General features: G+C 53.7%; 6 protein-coding genes across 6 annotated transcripts; 4 read left to right on the forward strand and 2 right to left on the reverse strand.

The window, feature by feature from the left end:
• The first annotated feature begins 145 nt into the window (after nt 1-145).
• On the forward strand, nt 146-2324 carry BDP81DRAFT_417620 (serine/threonine-protein phosphatase PP2A catalytic subunit). Its single transcript, XM_060589643.1, has 6 exons — nt 146-744; nt 902-943; nt 997-1102; nt 1159-1692; nt 1747-1819; nt 1877-2324. Exons 1-6 carry the CDS (start codon nt 586-588, stop codon nt 1947-1949), a joined length of 987 nt encoding a protein of 328 aa, XP_060449504.1. The 5' UTR covers nt 146-585; the 3' UTR covers nt 1950-2324.
• A 645-nt stretch (nt 2325-2969) lies between these two features.
• BDP81DRAFT_299271 (uncharacterized protein) lies at nt 2970-3866 on the reverse strand (the record flags this gene model as incomplete). Its single annotated transcript, XM_060583114.1, has 1 exon — nt 2970-3866. A coding segment is annotated over one exon (897 nt), but the record flags the coding sequence as incomplete, so codon positions are not given.
• Nucleotides 3867-6919: 3053 nt separating this feature from the next.
• On the reverse strand, nt 6920-7864 carry BDP81DRAFT_124318 (uncharacterized protein). The gene is made up of 2 exons (XM_060581643.1): nt 7825-7864; nt 6920-7761 (listed from the first exon to the last, which is right to left on the reverse strand). Exon 2 carries the CDS (start codon nt 7631-7633, stop codon nt 6956-6958), a length of 678 nt encoding a protein of 225 aa, XP_060449506.1. The 5' UTR covers nt 7634-7761; nt 7825-7864; the 3' UTR covers nt 6920-6955.
• A 1707-nt stretch (nt 7865-9571) lies between these two features.
• Nucleotides 9572-11954, forward strand: BDP81DRAFT_124359 (uncharacterized protein). The gene is made up of 4 exons (XM_060581644.1): nt 9572-10107; nt 10163-10246; nt 10299-10461; nt 10518-11954. Exons 1-4 carry the CDS (start codon nt 9956-9958, stop codon nt 11835-11837), a joined length of 1719 nt encoding a protein of 572 aa, XP_060449507.1. The 5' UTR covers nt 9572-9955; the 3' UTR covers nt 11838-11954.
• Nucleotides 11955-14544: 2590 nt separating this feature from the next.
• Nucleotides 14545-19196, forward strand: BDP81DRAFT_390234 (uncharacterized protein; the record flags this gene model as incomplete). Its single annotated transcript, XM_060587375.1, has 2 exons — nt 14545-14758; nt 14818-19196. 2 exons carry the CDS (start codon nt 14545-14547, stop codon nt 19194-19196), a joined length of 4593 nt encoding a protein of 1530 aa, XP_060449508.1.
• A 408-nt stretch (nt 19197-19604) lies between these two features.
• BDP81DRAFT_124387 (U2 small nuclear ribonucleoprotein A) lies at nt 19605-21159 on the forward strand. Its single transcript, XM_060581645.1, has 5 exons — nt 19605-19882; nt 19966-20006; nt 20133-20393; nt 20527-20661; nt 20828-21159. Exons 1-5 carry the CDS (start codon nt 19804-19806, stop codon nt 21071-21073), a joined length of 762 nt encoding a protein of 253 aa, XP_060449509.1. The 5' UTR covers nt 19605-19803; the 3' UTR covers nt 21074-21159.
• The last annotated feature ends 302 nt before the right edge of the window (nt 21160-21461 follow it).

Below are 21461 nucleotides of genomic sequence, written 5' to 3' on the forward strand. Positions count from 1 at the left end.
GGAGGTATTTGTCTCCTGCCTCATGGTTCGGGTGTGTTTCTTGCCTGGGCCCAGGAAAGTCCCATCCAGTGGTGGTGGTGTATCTCTCAATCCCCCTCCTGTCTCCTGCCCCAGTCTGCTGGTCTTGCTGCAACCAGCAAGCACACCACGCCCGCCGCACCTGCACCTGCACCCAGCACTAGAGCACCACCTTCCACATCGCAAAAATCCCCAGTGCCCAACGTCGACATCTTCCCCCGTTCTCATCACAGCATCCAGAGAACATAATCCCTTCCAACCCCACCCAGCGCGAACGCTTCCAACGTTGTGTTTCTCTCCCTCGCCCAAAACACTCGATCGCGTCCTCCTTATCTGGCCTCAGACGAAGCTCTGACCGCCTTTGACGATTCGCCGCCAGCCCCACGCTAGGATTGAGGTGCTGTGCCAATCTGAATACCGCGACCGGCTGCTGAAAACAACGTCATCCTCAACCTAACTCGACGACCCCGACGACGCTGTCCCCTTCGCTCCTCACGCCCCTGCCTTCGTGCGATCGATTCATCTATCAACTTCCCAAGCATCTCAATCGATTAGACGACTTTCAGCATGGATACGAACATGGAGGACGTCGGCCGTGTCCCCGCCGATCTGCCATCCACCCAGAACCTTGAGCCCACCACGATCCCTACTCTAGACGGTTGGATCGAGAGCCTCATGAGCTGCAAGCAGCTCGTCGAGGCCGATGTCCAGAGGCTCTGCGAGAAGGTTAGTATTTCGTCCCCAGCGATGATGAAGGTTGCGATGCGCGTTTCCCACTAGCTGTCGTCATAGCTGCGGTTCGCCATTCGGTCTCCCCTCCCTTCATCTCGAATCACCCCTCTCGCGTGACCCCTAGGCACGCCTCGCTAACGTCCATCAACAGGCGCGGGAAGTCTTGCAGGACGAATCCAATGTGCAGCCAGTCGTATGTGTCCCTGGTCGCAGGGCAAGTGGTTTAAGCTGACACCCCTCATTCAGAAATGCCCGGTGACAGTGTGCGGTGATATCCACGGCCAATTTCACGATCTTATGGAGTTGTTCAAGATTGGCGGTCCGAACCCCGACACCAACTACCTGTTCATGGGTATGCTAACCATATCATTTTCTCGCACTCTCTTGGATAGACGCTTACCTTGATAGGTGACTACGTCGATCGTGGTTACTACTCCGTCGAGACCGTGACTCTCCTCGTCGCCCTCAAGATCCGATACCCTCAGCGCATCACCATCCTGCGTGGCAACCACGAGTCCCGCCAGATTACCCAGGTGTACGGCTTCTACGACGAGTGCCTCAGAAAATACGGCAACGCCAACGTCTGGAAGTACTTCACCGATCTCTTCGACTACCTCCCCCTTACCGCCCTTATCGACAACCAGATCTTCTGTTTGCACGGTGGTCTGTCTCCTAGTATCGACACCCTGGACAATATCAGAGCTCTCGACAGAATCCAGGAAGTGCCCCACGAGGGCCCAATGTGCGACCTCCTTTGGTCCGACCCGGATGACCGCTGCGGCTGGGGGATATCACCCCGTGGTGCCGGTTATACGTTCGGTCAGGACATCTCCGAGGCTTTCAACCACAATAACGGTCTGACGCTTATTGCGCGTGCTCATCAACTTGTGATGGAGGGCTACAACTGGTCTCAAGACAGAAATGTCGTGACAATTTTCTCTGGTGAGCTGAGCTCCTTGATGTGGTGGGCTGGAGAATCATGACTAACCGAGCCAGCACCCAACTACTGTTACAGATGCGGTAACCAAGCGGCGATCATGGAGATTGACGAACATCTCAAGTACACTTTGTAAGTGTCCACTTTCTACCAACAACCTGTTGACAAGCGTATACTAACCATGCGCAGCCTGCAATTCGACCCTTGCCCCAGAGCCGGCGAGCCGATGGTCTCGAGACGCACACCCGACTACTTCCTCTGATCAACCTATCCGATACCCTTGCCGTCCACTATCCAGATCAATCTGGATGTCATCCGTGGACGGGATTCGAAGAGATGGGGGCGTGCATGCTCAACTTGCATTGGTGTTTTAGGGGCGTCTAATCTTGTAAGATTACAACAAAAGCCAAGAGAACCAATGTACTCCCAAGAAAGAGAGATCCTGCGTTGAGCAACATGATATAGAGCGAGAGAGAAACAGAATGGCCCAGGACGTTCAACTGCGAGCGCGAGAGTCCCTTAGCATTAAGGTCCCTGGTGTATCCTGGACGCTTTCCTCTGTCATCACGTTAGATACTCATCATAGACCGCCGGCAACAAAGAAGGTGTCGATGTTAATGACAAGCTGATGTTCCAATTTCCGCTCTACACATTAACGTGTCACGCATTCGTTACGACAGAGTCGCGGGCTGATGCCTTCAAGGTAAGTTTTCAAACTACTATTGAATACACGATAAACGATCGCCTTGCGCCTATAGGTCCGTATCCAGAACCTCCCATATATGCATCGTCATCGTCATACATTATCCTTCCCAAGCCGTATGTCGAGCGTAATGTTGCGCCCTGGCCATGTAATTCCTCATCATCTCCTATGTCGCCTACGCCGACGTTCATGACTTCGTCTCCTCTCCTCACTCGTCTTCCTCCTCGTCGGTCGACCCCTTCGTACCTTCTTCTCGACAACGACACGCTCACGGAAGATCTCTCTCCTCCCTCCAACACCTAAACCTCCTATACCCACGTTGATCTCGTTGCTAATCTCCTCGGACCGACTACTTCCCAACGAACGCGTCCCGCCAAAGTAGCCGCTTCGGCTGTCTCCGGATCCCGTCAGGTAGCTGCTCCGGGTGTAGTCGGTGGCGAGGTAGCCGCTGGGGGTGAAATACTCTGTGCGAGAAGAGGCTCCTCGTCTGCACTCCGTCGTGGTCCGTTTGGAGAAGGAGGCGGCGATGAGGCCGTGGCCGTGGCCGTGGCGGCCGCTGCGACCACCGCGGAACCTCTCGCGGACGGTGAGGGTGCTGACGCGTTTGTAGGCGTGCTGGCCCTTTGCGTAGTGGCCCGGTTTGCAGGCGCCGTCGGGGACGTGGAAGCGGAGGTCGAAGCGGAAGAGGGCGTAGAGGAAGATGACGACGAGCTCGAGGTCGTAGTTGAAGATGTAGTAGCAGGCCTTGTGATGCCACCAGCCGGGGAAGAGGACGGGGCGAACGGCGTAGTTTACGGCGCAGCGGTAGGCGGCGCCGATGGTCATGAGTGTTGCGGCGGTGAGGACGAGGATGATTTTTGTGGTAAGGGAGCCGTAGCCGAAGGGTTCGGGGCGGCGGAGGCCGGGGTAGAAGGCAGCGAAGAGGAGGATGGGGATGGGGAGGAAGGCGATGAGGGCGAGGGTTGTGGAGGTGAAGAGCTGGACGATGCGGCAGTCGTGGAGGCTTACCGGGTCGAGGGTGTAGAAGCTGGCGACGAGGGCGGTGATGGCGCAGACGAGGCAGACAAAGATGAGGAAGTAGGTGAAGAGGAAGAAAGCGTTGACGGCGGGCAGCCAGCCGATGTTGGGGTGGAGGCCGCGGAGGAGGCGGTGGGTGAAGAGGAGGTTGAGGATGAAGAGGAGGACGACGCCGGCGGCGGCGAAGACGCCGGCTGCGATGTTGAGGGAGACGTTCCAGGGCTGGGTGGCCCAGGCGATGCGGAGGGAGAGGGCGATGATGCGGGTGAGGGAGAAGCCGACGAGGACGCCCGAGGGGAGGAACTTGTGGCCCCGGCCCAAGTTGCGGGCCAAGATTGCGCCGTTGAGGAGGGCGGCCGCGAAGAAGAAGATGATGAGGATGATGCAGATTGGGACGTCTACCCTCACGTCTGGGATGAGGCCCAGGGCGGCCACTTGTGGGGGGTAAGGAGGCCCATAGAGAGGGAGCTGGTAAGGCGGAAGGAGCTCACGATGTTAGCTATGAGGTCTTCTTTTCTCGAAAGCCGGTCAGGAGGGAGGGAGGGAGATAGGGGGGGCTGACGAACTGGGGCCCCAATGGGTATAATTGCCGCCATTCTGACGAGTGTCTGTCAGGAGTAGTAGCTATCCACAGGCTTGAAGCTGCTGGCAAGCCAAGCAGCACCTGCAAAACAGCTACAACCCGGGAGGAGGAGGAGGAGGCTGAACGAGCTGAAGAGTTGAACGCTTGGCAGCCAGTGCTCATGCTCATGCTGGTGCTACGAGAGGAGGGGATCTCGACCAAAACGAAAAAAACCCACCCCGAATGGAAGTGAAAAGAGAGGAAAGGATCCTCTCTTCCCTTCATTGCGTACGATAGTTTCTTGGAAGAGACCGGGGTAAGAGTAATTCTTTATCATTATGTTGTCGCGCGGAAACATATGTTCGTCTGAGCTTCGATGCGTTCTTGCTTAGCGTCGGCGAAGGGTGCGTTGGTCTATGTGAGCTACTCGGCACGGACTTGGGGAAGAGGAGAGCGAAGGACGAGGCAAAAGGTAAAGGCGGATGCGGGTTTCAGCCTGTGGCAAGAGCTGAGAAGAGCTGAGAGCGAGAGAAGAGAGGCGAATGGTCGGATTGGCTCTCGCTGATAAGTTTGTGCGGTCTTTTGCGGTGTTCTCGAAGAATGGGTGAGGGTGATGAGTGGTGGGAGTTCGTCTCATAGATAGAATGGCGTTGTGAAGAAACGAGATGACAGTATATTGCCTCCCATACCCCATATCCTCCTCCTCGTCTGTATCAGTCGGCCTCTCCAAAACATTACTCTTCTATCATGCCTGAAGTCGTGGGATAGACCCGATAAGCGAACAGCGAGCCCAAGAAGCAGAGCTTTGCCTCTCGAGATCGCGTCCACTCCATGCTTGCGGCGGCACGCGGCACGCTACATGTGAGATCTCTGCAGGCTCGGATCCTCGAGTACAGAGAAAGGTCGCGCACAAGTCGGAAACTTGCGAGACGCCTCAGCCCCAGTCGAACGAACTACTGCAAGTCTGTAAGTATTGACCCCATCTCATCGTCGGCAACTGTAGATCGGGGAAAGAGGAAGGGGGTATGTCATTGCACAGTAAGGCTGTGGTGCAGAAACATGTTTCCCATCGATCCCTTGCCGGTCTACCTGGGACAGTCAACGTCGGTAGTCCGCATCCCTCTTGGACGTGCGCCGCCGTTAGTCCCGCGGTGAGCGATGTCGATGGCTGGGGAGCCACGCTCACGGACCTTGGAAACGAAGGACCGGTGCTGACCGGGCTCCTCAATTGTCGGAAATAACGGCTCATGGATTTTGCTTTATGATCTATGTCGAACCCAGAGATTCCGTATAGTCATTTGCTGGAAAATTGAGCAAAAAGTAAGCCTGGTTGGCACGGAGGCTTATGTATGCCAATCCTATAGACAGTGTCGCTTCTAGTCGACCGTAAGACTCCCTCTCAGAGAGAAAGAATAAAATGAATGGGCTTGTTGTTGTCGATTGGTATCGTCAAGCTCTGTACCGAGGTTCGTTCAAGCGTGTTTAAGCCACGGAATGGCGCCTATGGCAAGGACATCGATGCCGAAGTAAACGTTCATGTGGCTGGCTCCTGAGAAGGTCTGGCGATGCTGGAGAAGGATTGTGTGCTTGACAGTCATCGAAACTCACTTGCAACCCGATATTATAACCTCGTCGAGTCAACCGGCCAGACACTCAAGCACTTTCGTCCAAGACTCGCGGTTGTTGAGCTTCCAAAGGCCAGTATGGCACAATTGATCCTCAAACTCCCAAGTTGCGTGAAACTGGCCACTTGGACTTTCGACATTGTGCGCAAGTATCAACGAGTTCTCTCCATTAGGGTTTGTGCTGAAGAGTCCGGTAGCTTAGAAGAGGACTCGAAGCTGGTGCAGGTGATACGTATTATTTGATGTTCAACACGGCTGTGAAGCTTGGTAAGATTGCTTGGGAAGATCGTCATGGCAAATTACTCGTATCGACAATAAACGGAAAGAACATGCGTCCAACACTGTGAAAGCTTCTTCAAAATACGGAAAGGCTTGGAGCAGGCGTCCTATTTGGAGAACGCAAACCCACGTGAAGAATCTCCCGACAGCGGGAGCGGCTGGCCGCGTGGTGAACAAACGGCCGAAATATTGGTTAAGGCCTAACGGGTACTGAATTCCGCAAAAGAGCCGTTTTGAAACATGACAATGATCGGCATTGTTATCGGATTCGAGTGTTGGTCTTTTCGCACATCCTCTGTGCCTCTGTATCCGTCCTCGAAGTCTCGAGCAAAGGATACTGAGCTGCTGACTGGCGGCCAGGTTGAGATATGATGGGGTTCGAATGGAGGCGAGCTGTCATTGGACAGATCGTCCAAACGGCGCGTTCATCCTTGGGAATAATCCGACGAAGTGGCTAGGCCTTGTCCGTGCCACGCAAGGTAGAGCCAGCGCTGGGACCATCTTTCATTTCGCAAACGCTGCTATCGCCAGTAGCCGACGTGGTTTCTGGGTCAGGGAGCGTTGGAGTTGCGCTGTCCTTCCTTCCTCCACTGTATTCGCAATCCTTGTTGTAATCCTGAAGCATGGTGAGCCTCACCAATCAGAGCATAGCGTTGCTGGGGTTGAGACATGCACGAAGTCGTCGTAATTTCGCCTATTGCTCCGCCTTGTCAACCGCCTTGGTTGCCCCTCGAGTCCATTCGGCAGTTTGTGGATGTTTCTTCGCTGAATGGATACCATGTTTATGCTCACTTGGCTTATTGAGCTCTGTTTTTGGGCTGACGATGATGGAAGTCCGTAGTTTGACAGTTCGTGTCATCGGCTTGTTGGAACTCGGATGTCAATGGCTACAAGTTCATGGCTGCACTCTGCAGAAGCAACCAGTATATCGCACCGCGCCATTGCGACAGAAGCGGCGCTGCTGCAGTGTGACTCTGCGGACACATGTACCTGCACAAGCTTGGTGGTGAGAGAACCACACCGACGCCCAGTTGCCATGCATACGGAACCATAGTCTCGCTGTGCAGGTTGTTGCCCGTCTCTCAATCGATCGTTATTTGGTGTATGCAGTTGTCCACCTTGCCGATTTCGGTCGTCCTGCACCAGCCAGCATGCGAGCTGTCGCCCACAACCGTCTTGTGAACCGTGTTCGGACGGGGAGGGTGCCGGCCGTACCCCAGAAAATGCATCAACATCACTACAGATGAATGAGGGGAAACGACTTGGACGGCGAGTATCCGTATCCGTACTCCGTACTGACTGTGATGTGTCTCGACTATCGAAGAAGCTGAGGAAGTGAGTGTGTAGGACGAAGTGGGTTGAAACACGAGACGATAGCCGTGAGACAGTCTGCCAACAAGCGTGTATCGGCACATGGTATCTCGAGACATGGCTCTCCCTTGCCAACGCTGCCACGAGTGTTTGCAATTGATGAGTTTCTTCGGTCTTGTTGTTGGCATGCTGAGTGATTTTTGGTACAGGTTCTCGTCACAGCCATTGTCGAAGATGGGATGGCAGTGAGTGACACGAACGGGCCAGCCATCATGATGAAGCTTCGACAAGGAAGACCGTGTGGTGTGAAGATTGATCAACGACGAGGAGGACATGTTACCGACGGCTGATTTCCCGCCATTGCCGCACTGGCCTGGCAAAGCCGGGGGAAGAGGGATGGCCCCTCCATAAGAGAAGCATTCAGCCATGTTCCCAGTCTTCCTCGTCATGCTTCAGTTGGTGTTTGTTTTTGTTGCCCGCATTGCCAGCACATTGGCGTCGTGACGCTGTGGACACGACGTAAACGTGAGCAGTGGAGGGTTGAAAATAGAAACGGATGGTAGGATGGCTTGGTACCCTAAGGCAGAGACTGAAGTTTAGGAAATGAGAACGAGGTCGAAAGAAACGGTAGGTGACCAACCGTCTTCCCGTCTCTCCAGATGTATCCGTAGAATCTACCGGCGTCGTGGCGCTTGGATTCCAAGTACTCGGGACGGGACATTGTTAGGAAAAGTTCCGAGCAGATGTTGATGAAAACAACGCTGACAGCCTTGCAGGTTAAATCAACCGTAACGAGCCGAAACACGGGCCTTGTCTATGCCCATGAAAGGGGGGAGTTTCTGCTGGTTGTCACGGCCCACGGCTGCGATGAAGGGGCTTATTGTGGTTTATGCAAATGGGATGTCCGTACCGACGGAGGGGACGGATTCGAATGGGGAGAAAACGGAGTAGAAACCAACGATAAGAGAGAAAATTGGACCTGGCGCTGGGGAAGGAAGCATGCAGGACCAGGAGTGAATTGGCACAAATGGGAAGAGTGTTGGCAGTTTGATCCATGGCCGACGAGGGAAGACCCTGAGACACCCCTGTCAGCTTGTAGTTGTTCCCCTGCTCCACCAATTTTGAATGATCAAGGCGCCTTGCCTGTTTCTGACATTTCCGGTGGCCGTTGCTTCCTCAAGTTCTCGTGAGAGCAGGGGTAGCTGGTACGTTGCCAGGTACGAAGGCGGCAGTACGTACCGTTTGTTCCTACCGTCAACTTTCTTTACCTTCCCGGTCGTGACTTGCAAGTATTCCATACCTTAGTTTCTGAGCGGTTGCCCATGCAGACGTGGACCATTGGTAGCGCAGCCACTCATATCGTCCACAGCTGGCGGGTGTCTGGTAGTCTCTCCTTCTCATTGGAGACAATGTCGCGCGGATGGCTTTCCTGCAGATGGTGGTGGCCGTGAGGTGGGCAACTTCTTTTTTGGCTGGTGCGCTCTTTCCTTTTCTCTCTCTGAGTGACTTTAGACTGAGTTTCTCCTCAAGGCTCAAGGACGGTAAGGACTAAGGACCCAAAGAAGGCAGGGCCCCAGCCTCCTTACATTCATGTCCCATGTCCCATGTTCATATGGCCCCAGTCCGCGTCCAGAAAGAACTTCTATCCTTACCAGAGAAGGAAGTCCACACCTCCAAACCTCTTAGTTGCACCTTCCCGCCGCGTGCCGTCGCCATTCAGGCCTGGTTCATGGTCCACCGCCCAGGTCCCGGCCCAGGGTCAACCTGAGGGAAGGAAGCGTGGGAAGGTACCTTCCACCCTACCTCTGATAATCGGCTGTGCCCATGTGCCCATTCCATGGCCTCTCGCGTTGCTCGCTGCCTCCCAAATTTTCCTTATTTTCCCGAAGGTCCTCCCGTACCTGCCGCCGATTGCTCCTCCTGCCTCCCTTCCCTTTCCCTCCCGCGCGTGAGTGTGTGTTTGTGTGGTTGCGAGCTTCGTCCCGCCCCTAAACAACATCATCGCCTTTCCCTTCTCTCGCCTCGACGAGCCCGACCGTGACACGTCGAATTTCCTTACAAATCTCGGATCTTGACTGTATCCTCCTAATTGTATTCCTACCCGAATATCGCCAATCAGCCTTTGTGCGCCTTCACTTACTTACTCTCGTTCAGCCTCTTATCTCTCGCAACCTACCGACCTAGTGGTGCAGTTCTCCGAGTATCTATTTCTAAATCTCTTGGTCAAACTGCCGTCAACCTCCTTCCTGCGACAAAATCTCATCCGCATTCCATGTCAATACGTTAATCGCAACCCAACTACTCGAGCATCCGACACCCTCTCACCTTCCTCGGTCCCCGCTTGACGCTATTTCCTCAATTGACTTCAATTGGCCAACCACCTACCCTCCGTTTCGCCTATTTTCCCGACGACGACGACGACAACAACAACAACAACAACAACAACAGCTCCGTAAACACCATTCGGCCTTTACGGAACCAATTGAAAGCCAACCCGAATCCTTTTTGGTTACGACTATTACTCGCCAAGCATCTCTCAGAGCCACAAGCACTCTTTACTTTAGTCGTCAAACATCCGCGACGATCTCCCGTCCGGCCTGTCGCGGAATTCCTTCGGGACGATCATCTGTGACCTCTCGGAAAGATAGTCATGAACTGGATTCTTTTTTGATCAACAACTTCAAACCGAGCCTTCCAAGCTGGTGGCCACGATTTACACGGCGACAAACTGAACCATCGGCAAAGGAACGCCTACAGGTAGAGGACGAGTGATGGGTCAAATATCGAGAGCAGCACTCTCGTCAGTGCTGTACTCGGCCGTGGTCTCGGCGCAGTCAGGCTGTATATCTCTGCAGGGATCGACGACATGTTCTGCTTTCCAATCAGCATCTGTTTCGACCACAGGTTTTGTGGCGGGGATTTTGTACGTTTTGTGCAATCACCACTCATTACGACCTCATACTGACCATCCTCGATAGCCCCTTCCTTCAGTATGTGTCCAGCAGGGAAACATTTGATCAGCAGATGTCGTCTTATCTTGAGACAACATACGTGCGGGAGAAGTAAGCTCATCCGTCGTCGATTTCGTAAAGGCCTGGGCTCATACGTAATCAGGTATCAAACATTACTTGGCTGTAGCAATGTCAATCTCACCAACCCGGACGAGCTATACGCACGCTTCACAGCTACAGTTGTCTGCAACTCAATTGTGCAGAATTCGATCGACGCATGCAACTTGACTGCATCGAATTCACGACCCGTGTGCGCCGACACTTGTGTAAGTGACCTGTGGAATTGCTAGCAATTTACAACGGCTGCTAACGTGAATCAAAGGCCGAATTCGCACAGAGCGAGGCCCTGCTCACCTCAGACAGCAGTCTATGTGGCAATCCGGGCAGCAATCTCATGAATCAAATCCGAGCAGACTTCACCAACTGCGCACTGCCTGCCGGTTCCCTGTCATCATCCAACTGCATTCAAGGCGTTGCCAATGAAAAGGAGAACTGCGGATACGGCAACAGCACCGTGGGATTGTGCTCCTACTGCGCATCTGGTGGTATTAACTCTACTGACACATGCTGCTACAACTCGAACATCGACCAGCGTTGCGCCGGAGTTACGCTTCCCTCCATTTTCCCTACCATGACCTTCGCACCCCCAACGGCGACGGCGACCCCGACCCCGTCAAATACGGCAGCTGCATCCAAAGGGCTATCCGGTGGTGCCATTGCCGGTATCGTTATCGGCAGCGTGGTCGGCGCCCTGTTGATTGCCGGACTTATCTTCGCATGCATCTTGCTCGCCAGAAGAAGACGACGCGGAAGCCAGAAGGGCAGTGTGTTCAACCAACCGTCACCCTCTAGGCAAGGACCGTCTACGGTTAAGATAGCACCGGCCCAGACCACGAGCGGTTACGAAGTTTTGCCCGGTGGCCGAATCGCCCGAATGTCAGCTTTGGAGAGCGCATCAGACCCGGCTCCCGTTCCGCCCAGTCGCAACAGCGGCCCCCTCATGGCAGCCGCCGCTGGAGGCGCAGCAGGATATATGACGGGTAGGAGGAGAGGTGATGACCCGTCCTCGTCCGAATTTGGAGACAGTCCCGAGTCGGAACCCAGAGCTGGTGTTCTACGACCCCCTCCCACTAACATCCGGAGGACGGGCTCTCTATCCAGTAGCTCAGTTCTCGCCGATCCGCAATCGCCAACGAGTGCCGGAATGTCGTCTCCGCAAGGCATGGCCAGCCAGCAATCTGAGCAGCTGCCGTTCTTCAAGGATTACTACTCTCAAGACGATATCCACCCTGGTGATAGAGTCGCTACACTCTGGGCCTACCAACCCCGCGCCCCCGATGAATTTACTCTCGAGCGCGGCGACATGCTCAAGATTGTGGGTATCTGGGATGACGGCTGGGCAACGGGTATTCTGATGGATGAGCGGGCCGACGAATGGGAAGCTCGACGACAGGCCCAACGAGACAGCGGTGTATCCAACACCTCTGGGCGACACCAAGACAACTCGCCGCCCGTTAGCGGCGAGATCAAGGCCTTCCCCCTCGTTTGCGTCTGTTTGCCAGAACACTGGAGGAAAACAATTGAGGGAGATGTCTCGACCGAAGGTTCCAGCGCTCACCAAGGACACTCATCTTTTTCATGAAAAAGCAAAACCAACTTATTGAGTTTTGCATACACCTAAACGAAAATAGTTGTCTTTCCAGCATGGGCTTACGGCGTTGAGGCATCGAGCTAGCATTGACTTTGGCCTCACAGAGAGGTCGGAATTTCCCTTGGGCGACATTGACCAGCGACTCTTAATGAAACGTGTTTGACGTTTCCACCGGCCGCAGTTCACTCGACTCCCTTGGCTTTCTGCACATAGAGACGAAATAACTACATTTCTGCGACGACCCGCCTAATGTCATCAATCCTAGACGAACGAACGAAATTTTCTTCTTCAACGTGGCATCGCTTCGAATCATGATGGCCACTCGGAGGCTTCACAGACCAACACCAGTACTCGATGCGAGTGGCTCTGACGAGACAACGATACGCGATCCTAATTTTATGACGAACACGCATGCAATGCGCCTTCCCCTTTCATTTCGAACAGTCGACTTATATACCCATGGTGCGGTGACGAGGTACTGATGTTTGTGGAGTAGTAAGAGGTCGGGGAGGGCCTATGCGACATACCTAATGGCGGACCTCTTGAGCAAAAGAACTGAGCCTACGGCTGCCAATATGTCTGTTTTGTCGTCCTTGGTGCCGTCTGGTCACCACATTGACAAGTCAACAATCGTTGGTTGACTAGGCGAATGCGAGGACAACAATAACAACAGAGCTTGGGCAGGTGGGTTCTGAGGAGGTGAATGAGATTTCGTCTTAATCATCGGCCGTTGTGGCGCGAAACCTATCCTGCTACACTTGGCATGGCGATATTACTTTGGCTTCCTCCTGTAACCTACTGGATAGCCGCTCAATTTACTTAGCTCAAATACCAAAGAGAGTTCTCTCACACTGATGATGCTTCTCGCTATAACTGACGATTGCCAGGCAGATGTGATAGTGTAGTAGTTGTGCCGCTGATGCTACCCTGAATGGTTTCATCCGCATCGGGGGCTGAAACTCTTGAGGTCACGCGCGCATAAGCAGCTTCTTTCAGCTTGTGCTCCATCGGGAGAGTCCCTGAACCAGGGAGAATAAGATCGCGAATTAAGAAGCGCAGGATATGCTGACACAACGAGGGGGTGTTTGTGAAGGTGGAATTTGGTGGTGAGGCTAGGGCTGGAAAGAAAGTTTGGGATGAGACTTTTAGAACCTAGATCTTGACACTGATGACATGGGGCATCGTAGGTATGGCGTAGCTCTTCAGACGAACTGTATCTATAGAGTCATCCACTTTCGATGGACAGGCATGACTCTTTACTTTCTTACCTGTGTTCGCTTCGCTTCGGATTGCGTAGTTTGGGGGATCATGAAAGGGAATTTGGGATTGCGGGAGGAAAAGAAAGGTGGAAGGAGTGGGTTTGCTGCTAAGCAAGAAGCTTGTCGTGTTTGAAAGGGTTCCGTTCTGGAATAATACCGGCGGGCTATTCTTTCCAATATCAAGGTGGTTCCTCCGAAGAGTGAGGGAGGGCTTTGTTCTAAACTTCTGAGACCTTCATTTTTCTTCTTATCTTGTACGAATGGAAGTATCCGTAGGTTGTCTTTTCGCTGGCGATGTGGAACGCCGAGACGGCCGGGTTACCTCCCGGTGAAGGCGGTGGCCCTTCACCTTCCATGTTCTTACTACTACGGAGTACTCCTCACGGCGTCAAGGTGGGGGTTTGGAGGGGTTGATTTCTATAGCTCCCATACGGTAAGGTATGAGGTATGAGGAGGTTTCCGCTTCGGGGAGATCTTGACATGTGCCATCTCGCAACTTGGCGATCGTCGGGCGTTCTTGTCGCGTGATGATTCGCTAGGAAACTGCCGGGTATACAAGTAGCTCATGTTTTGCGTGTGTCTCTCTCGCTTTCTTGGTTGTAGCTGGTTTCCGACTGATGTTACGGTACGTGAGCTGTGTGTAACCCACCTTTCTGGAGCATTAGCTACTGGGATTCTGGAGAACATTACTCCTGCTTGGACTTGGGTTGTACTATACGGTTACGGTGCTCAAAAGAGAGCGTATACATAGGTTGCGAGGTTCAGATGTCAGTACGCGAAACGGTTCTCTAATGGGTTGAACAATGGCACCGTGGGGACGCTTGGGGGAAAGCACACCAGCCTTGAGAGCTTCTGCAGGTTGCATAAATAATGATCAACCTGCTGCCTAAATCCTCGTTGATTCGTCCATGAACGCGGACAGAACTAGGTGTCAAATGTGCTTGAATGAGAGTTTGCAGATCACGCTTTGTAAGCTGTTGTCCATCTTCGCATTTCTGTGAATACCTCAGGTAGCTAGCTATTGCACCAAGCTACTGGTGAGCTCAACCAACCTGACAGGGGTGGAAGGCACGGGCCAGATTTACGGGTACGCGGTGCGGAGGTTAAGGATGGCGGGACGCCGATGTACCACGTCAGGTAAGGTACTGATTGCTTAAGTGGACAGCCTGCGTCCTGCCCGTGGCAGGTACCTTGCTTGATCTGGGGGACGGTGACCTAACTGCACTCGTGATTGCATCACTGCTACAAGGCATCTTTACTAACAACCTCCAATCTTCACGAAACCCCAAGAACTCTGCCACAGATAGAGTCCCGTCTCTTGGTACAACTAGGTCAAATGACTGCTTCTCGCGACTTGGCTTCCTCAACATGACCGCTCCCCACCACGTCGACCAAGTATTCCCATAGCTTCCTGAGCAGTTGAGCTATCGCCGCCCGCCATGGGCCAAGGCTTCTCTCTGGCGACGCCCTCCGCGGGCTCTGCGGGCATCGACATACCCGAGCTCTCTGACCTCGTGTACGAGAAGAGCATCGGAAATGCGCGCTTCATGAAAAGCATACGTGCGAGGCATCACGATGGAGTCGCTCTTGTCAAGGTCCTGGTCAAGCCGTACACCCCGATGCCTCTGGGGAAGTACAAACGCGACATAGAGAGTGAGCCAGCCTCTGACACGTTGTCCGAAATCGCTGAACATATGACTGACTCTCCCAAGAACAACGTAGCGGCCTGGCCGATGTGCCCAATGCGCTGGGCTTCCACCGCATCGTCGAGACCGAAACGAATGGCTACCTAGTCCGACAGTTCCTCTACAACTCCCTCTACGATCGCATGAGCACCCGTCCGTTCCTGGAGGATATCGAGAAGAAATGGCTGGCTTTTCAGCTGCTGTGCGCCCTGCGCGACTGCCATGCTCGAGACATTTACCACGGCGACATCAAGACGGAGAACACGCTGGTGACATCTTGGAACTGGTTATACCTCTCCGACTTTTCTGCTCCGTTTAAGCCCATCCTGCTGCCCGACGACAATCCAGGCGACTTCTCATACTACTTCGACACATCCGGACGACGAACATGTTACGTGGCGCCCGAACGCTTCGTCGCGGCGGAAGAGGTCAACAGCAAAGACGCGAAGCTTACGTGGGCTATGGATGTCTTCAGCGCCGGCTGCGTCATTGCCGAGATGTTCTTGGAGTCGCCCATTTTCACACTCAGCTCATTGTACAAGTTCCGCAAGGGCGAGTACGACCCAGTCATTTCGCAAATCAGTCGCATCCCGGACAAGGACTTGCGGGATATGATATCGCACATGATTCAGCTTGACCCCGAACGTCGGTATTCCGCAGAGCAGTATTTGGATTTTTGGAAGAAGAAGGTCTTTCCCGAGTACTTCTACAACTTCCTTCACCAGTACATGGAGTTGATTACGGATCCTTCATCTGGGAATAGTCCTATATCTGGTGCAACGAGAAACCTGGGAGAGGCGGATGACCGTATCGATCGCGTATTCCTCGACTTTGATAAGATATCATACTTCCTTGGTTATCCAAACGACAAACGCCCGATGCAAGTCGAACCTCTGGCCGGAAAGCTGGGGCTGGGGCACTTTCCCATTCGCCTCAACATACCAAACCATGAACAGTACATCACTGGGACATCCGACCCGCCTGAAGACGACGGGACTTTGATCTTCCTCACACTGATTGTCTCATCCCTCCGTAATACGGCTAGGGCGGCGTCAAAGATCAGAGCCTGTGACGTTCTGCTAGCCTTCTCTGAGAGGATCACGGACGAAGCAAAGCTAGACCGCGTGTTGCCATACCTCATAACGCTTCTTAATGATAAGTCGGAACTTGTGGTCATTGCTGCGCTCCGGTCAATAGCGCAGTTGTTACACCTAGTCCGAGTGGTGTCTCCTGTCAACTCGCACATCTTTGTCGAGTACATCTTACCTCGACTGCAAAGTGCCTTGATTGCACCATCGAAACCGGCCAGCCCGTTGGTGCGAGCGACTTATGCATCTTGTATCGGAAGCCTTGCAACCACAGCTGCCCATTATTTGGAATTAGCGGCAACCCTCAAGTCGGACGGGACCCTAACAGTGGCTGACCCTGAGCTCGAACCAGGGATTGAAGCCGAGGCTGCCTTTGATGGACTATTCGACGACGCACAACGTGAGCTCTACGAGATGTTCGAGCTTCATACGAAGGCACTTGTGGAGGACTCAGACGTTTCTGTTCGCAGGGCGTTCTTGACTTCTGTGCCCGATCTGTGCCTCTTCTTTGGTCCTGCAGAGGCAAACGATATTCTTCTAACCCATTTAAACACCTACCTAAACGACCGAGACTGGATGCTAAAGTGTGCCTTCTTCGAGACCGTCGTCAGCATAGCCAGTGTGGTGGGAAGCGTCAGCCTCGAGGAGTTCATGCTGCCACTTATGGTGCAGGCCTTTACTGATCCAGAGGAGTTTGTGGTACAAGCAGCTCTGCATTCTTTGGCACAACTGGCGCGGCTCGGGTTACTGTCCAAAACCAAAATTTGGGAGCTGATAGACGTTGTTGCACGATTCACCATGCACCCCAACCAGTGGATCCGAGAATCTGCGACAGAGTTCTTGTCTGAGACGACTCGTTTCTTGTCTCCAGCAGACGTTAGGTGCATCGTATATCCTCTGGTCAAGCAGTACCTCAAGACCGGCATGGTTCCTGCGTTTTCTGAGCTCAGTTTATTGGACGCTTTGAAGCGGCCAATGTCGAGACCCGTATTTGATCAGGCCCTAGTTTGGGCTCTCAAGACCGACAAGGGCGTCTTCTGGAAACTGACGCAGCAGCTCAGGTCATTTTCGTTTGGATCGCTCCCCAAGACTATCAGCAGTCGGTCGTCTAAGGATACACTGAGCAAAGTCTCGCGGAACGATGAAGACGAGTTATGGCTTGGACGTCTCCGGAACCTTGGCCTCGGGCCGGACGACGAGTTCAAACTCCTCGTGCTACGAGAGTTTATATGGCGAATCAGCAAAATGAAATCACGGGATGGCATGGACGGCGAACCGGCCAAGCTCAATGAGGTGATCTCCCTCAAGAGCCTGGGCATCACTCCGCAGACGGTATTCTTTGACGAGGAGCCTCTGCAGCAGTCTACATTTACACCCGAGTCAAACCAAAAGGGGCCGTACACCATTGCCGATGCTCTTCTGGATGCCTCCATGACAATCGATGACTCGACTGGAAGGAGACGGTTTGCAGCTCTCAATAGTCTCCGTACTCGCGTCGTAGAAGACCAGGGGTCTACTTCGCGTGATGTTTCTCGTGTAAGAGAGATCGATCCTGCGAGACGCGCATCGACTGGACAGGGAAAGCTCACGGTTGGGAGCCCGACTGACGATGGGGCCTCCATCCACGACCAGCCTTACGCAACTCGGAGGGCCATCCGCCACCAAGCCAGCGCCCTCAGCCTCCTGGACCGTAAAGACAGCAACAAGAGCGTCCCTGAGACTGGCATGTCGGGAGCAAATGCTGTTGGCCAAGTGGAGGGCCCGTTTGCCCCGGCTCCTCTTGCTCGGCCAAATATACAGGATCGTCGAACCAGTACAACAAGTGTAGTGGCTAAACTCAGGCCCAACCACTCCTACGAGGGAACCGACCCCAGCATTCTCAAAATGCTCGACTCAATGTACCAGGACAACTATCCTCACGATATCGCCGAGTTCGGACCGATGGTGACCCCTATCACACGTCGAAAAACAAATCGCTTAGTTGGACAGCCAGGCGATGAGCCGTGGCGCCCACATGGACGGATGGTTGCCACCTTTGCTGAACATACCGGCTCAATCAACCGTCTGGTGGTGTCTCCAGACCATGTGTTCTTCATCACAGGAGGCGATGATGGCTCCGTCAGAGTCTGGGACAGTGCCCGCCTCGAGAAGAATATCACACACCGATCCAGACAAACCCACAAGCACGCCGATGGGGCCAGGGTGCTTGCGCTGTGCTTCATTGAGAGCACACACTGCTTCATCAGCTGCGCCAGCGACGGAAGCGTGCACATCGTCAAGGTAGAAACTGTTTCGGCAAGCGGCACGCTGCGGTACGGAAAACTTCGCCTTCTGCGGGAGTATCAGCTGCCAGAGGAAGAGTATGCAGTGTGGTGTGAGCACTTCAAAGTGGAATCCACCTCAGTGATGCTCCTCGCGACGAATCGCTCCAGAATCCTCGGCATCGATCTCCGGACCATGTCACTGCTGTACACGCTGGAGAACCCTGTCCACCATGGGACACCTACGTGTTTCTGTGTCGATCGTAAGAGAAACTGGCTATGCGTGGGAACAACGCACGGAGTCATAGATCTTTGGGACCTGAGGTTCCGAATGAGACTCAAGGGCTGGGGCGTTCCAGGCAAGAGCTCCATCTACAGGCTATGCATACACCCAAGCAAGGGCAGAGGCAAATGGGTCTGCGTTGGTGGTGGAACGGGTCAGGGCGAAGTCACCGTCTGGGACCTAGAACGCACTATTTGCAGAGAAATCTACCGCGTTGGAGGCAACAAGGAGGGCCCTAAGGGGTACGAGGCTTGGGAGGTGGACGAGGACAAGCCTGAAGGTATGCTTGGGCGATTTGCTACCAACATTGAGCCAAGCGGGACCGGAAACACAGACCGAGGTGTGCGTGCGATGGTAGCAGGCACGGGCGCTTCGGAGGACTCACGCGACGTACGGCATGCATTCATCGTCACCGCGGGATCGGACAAGAAGTTACGATTCTGGGACCTGTCTCGCATAGAAAGCTCCGTGGTCTACAGCGGGCTGCAAGGGGAGGACCCGAAGCCGACGTTTACGGCCTCGCACCCGACGACGACCATGACGCTGAACACGGAGAGGATCCCGCGACAAGCACCGACGGCGCCGAATGCGGCAGTCAGCGGGAAGAGCGCGGGTGCTGGTGGACGACCGCCGCGCTCGACTGTAATTTCGCTTCAGCAGCAGCAGCTCCTGCGGACTCACCTGGACTCGATTATGGATGTTGCACTGCTTGAACTTCCGTATAGCATGACGCTGTCGGTTGACCGGTCTGGCGTGGTGTTTGTGTTTTCATAGCGGATTGCTTCTTGGGCGTTTGGTCGAGGGTTCTTCGAACATAGATACCTAGTGAATAAATTTACAAGATTTAGAGAAAATTAGAAGGAAGATTTCGAGTTTGTGAAAGGCTACCTGAGAGTGTTACAACATTCGCCACATTATCGTTATATAGCCAACACAATTTCACATGGATTCAACTGAGTATTTTTTTTTTACTGAGATGGTGTTGTAAGTCATGGAAGACACAGTGCGTAGTTAATCGAACTACACGAGCTGAGCGTATTCGCAGCGAGGAGTGGGCCGTGCCGATGTGAGAATGCACCGTACGCAATCGTGGGGATGGCAGCTCTAATCAGGCGGGGAATTTTGGCCGCCTTGTTCGACCTCCAACTTTTCAGCCTCGTCGATTCATTCAGTATCACGCATACCCACGCGACCAACCCCCAAGACGCGACGAAACAAATTGCGGCGGCGCCACTGACCGATCGCATAGCTCGACGACATAACCCGAGTCGCAACATCACCGAGACCACGATTCTACCATCCTCAAACAGCAAAAACTCAAGACACTTTCGAGGTAACCCCCAGCACCACCACAACACCTAGCCGAACGAAGCTTTCCAAGATGAGGCTCACGGCGGAGCTCATCAAGGGCTCGCTCTCCTACCTGAACCCGCTCAAGGAGCGAGAGCTCGATCTCCGAGGTGCGTTTTGTGTGAAAGGAGCAGATACTACACTTTTTTGAGGGCCAGAATTGATAGCGTCTTGCGCCGGTTGGAATGAATAGGACATCGAATCCCGGCGATTGAGAATCTGGGTGTCGCAGGCGTGAGTTTTTATTCTTCTTCCTCCCTCCCTACCCTCCTTCCCTCGATATTACTTTATCCCCCTCAAAGCTCTTGGAAGAGAAATTAGAAGGGAAAGCGCTTTTGCTGACCGTATTGCGAAAAATAGCCCCACGACTCCATCGACTTCACCGACAACGACATCCAAGTCCTGGGCAACTTCCCGCTCTCGGCGCGCCTCTCGACGCTGCTGCTGGCGCACAACCGCGTCGCGAGCATACAGGCCACGCTCCCCCAAGCGGTCCCGAACCTGCAGCAGCTCGTGCTGGCGTCGAACCAGATTGCGCAGCTCGCGGACCTGGATGTGTTGGCGGGGTTCAAGCGGTTGACGCATTTGGTGTTGGTGGATAACCCGGTGACCAAGAAGGAGGTGCGAAACTTTTTTTTCCTTTCCAACCCTGTTTGCCCTTACCCCTTTACTCAATTCTCTTGACGGGAACGAGGGGGGTGATTTCACGGCGGAGAGAGAGAGAGGGGGAGAAAGGCTGACAGCGAAGGCTTAGAACTACCGATACTGGGTCGTCTGGAGGTGTCCGACTGTGCGGTTCCTGGATTACCAAAAGGTCAAGGAGGCGGAGAGGGAGAAGGCGAGGGAGCTGTTTGGTACGGCGGAGGAGCCTACGGATGCGGCGGCCAAGGTATGTTTAACCAATCCTCCTCTCCTCTTCTTCACACACACACACACACACACACACACACACACACACGCACGCACCTCCCATCAAGCTTTTTACACGACTACTCTTTTACCACGGTGCAAGACCAAAAACACTACGCGATACTTACTTTTGCGTGTGTTCTTAGATCATGGGCAACAAGTCCAAACAACTCGACATCGCCGCCTCCAACGGCACGGCCGGCGGCGGCGGCGGCGGCGCGACCTCGAAGCTCTCGAGGATAAAGCTCACGGACAAGGAGAAGGAGCGGCTGAAGGAGATGATCAAGAAGGCCGACAGTCTGCAGGAGATTATCCGGCTGGAGAAGATGTTGACCGAGGGGACTATCCCGGCGGGTGTACACCTGGATGGGGACGCCACCATGGAGGACTGAGTGTTGGTTGCGGCAGGAGGATGCCCCCCTACCCTCGAATACCTCTTATTTTCAAGAGAGACAGATAGGACGGGCGAAGGATTCACTCGAAGGAGACTTACGAGGCAACTTCAACTACGGTTGCGCAAAAAAGAAAACGGGTCATATCATGGACTGGCGTTTGTTTTGTTGATGAAGAAGAACCAAAAAAGAGGATACTTTGGGTTGAAGACGAAACTTGTGTTACCCTTTTTACTAATGGATGGAGGGTTCATTGGACCCGAGAAGAGAAAAAAGACCGATTCAATACTCGTTCGGCGAGAAAAAAAGGGGAAACAACTATTCATCGTACACTTCGTAATCATTTTTTGTTCCCTCCCCTCCGTTGGTGAATGCTGCGGTTCTGGCT

Source organism: Colletotrichum phormii (genome assembly GCF_030913505.1).
Source record: "Colletotrichum phormii strain CBS 102054 chromosome Unknown BDP81scaffold_3, whole genome shotgun sequence".
Classification (NCBI taxonomy): Eukaryota; Fungi; Ascomycota; class Sordariomycetes; order Glomerellales; family Glomerellaceae; genus Colletotrichum; species Colletotrichum phormii.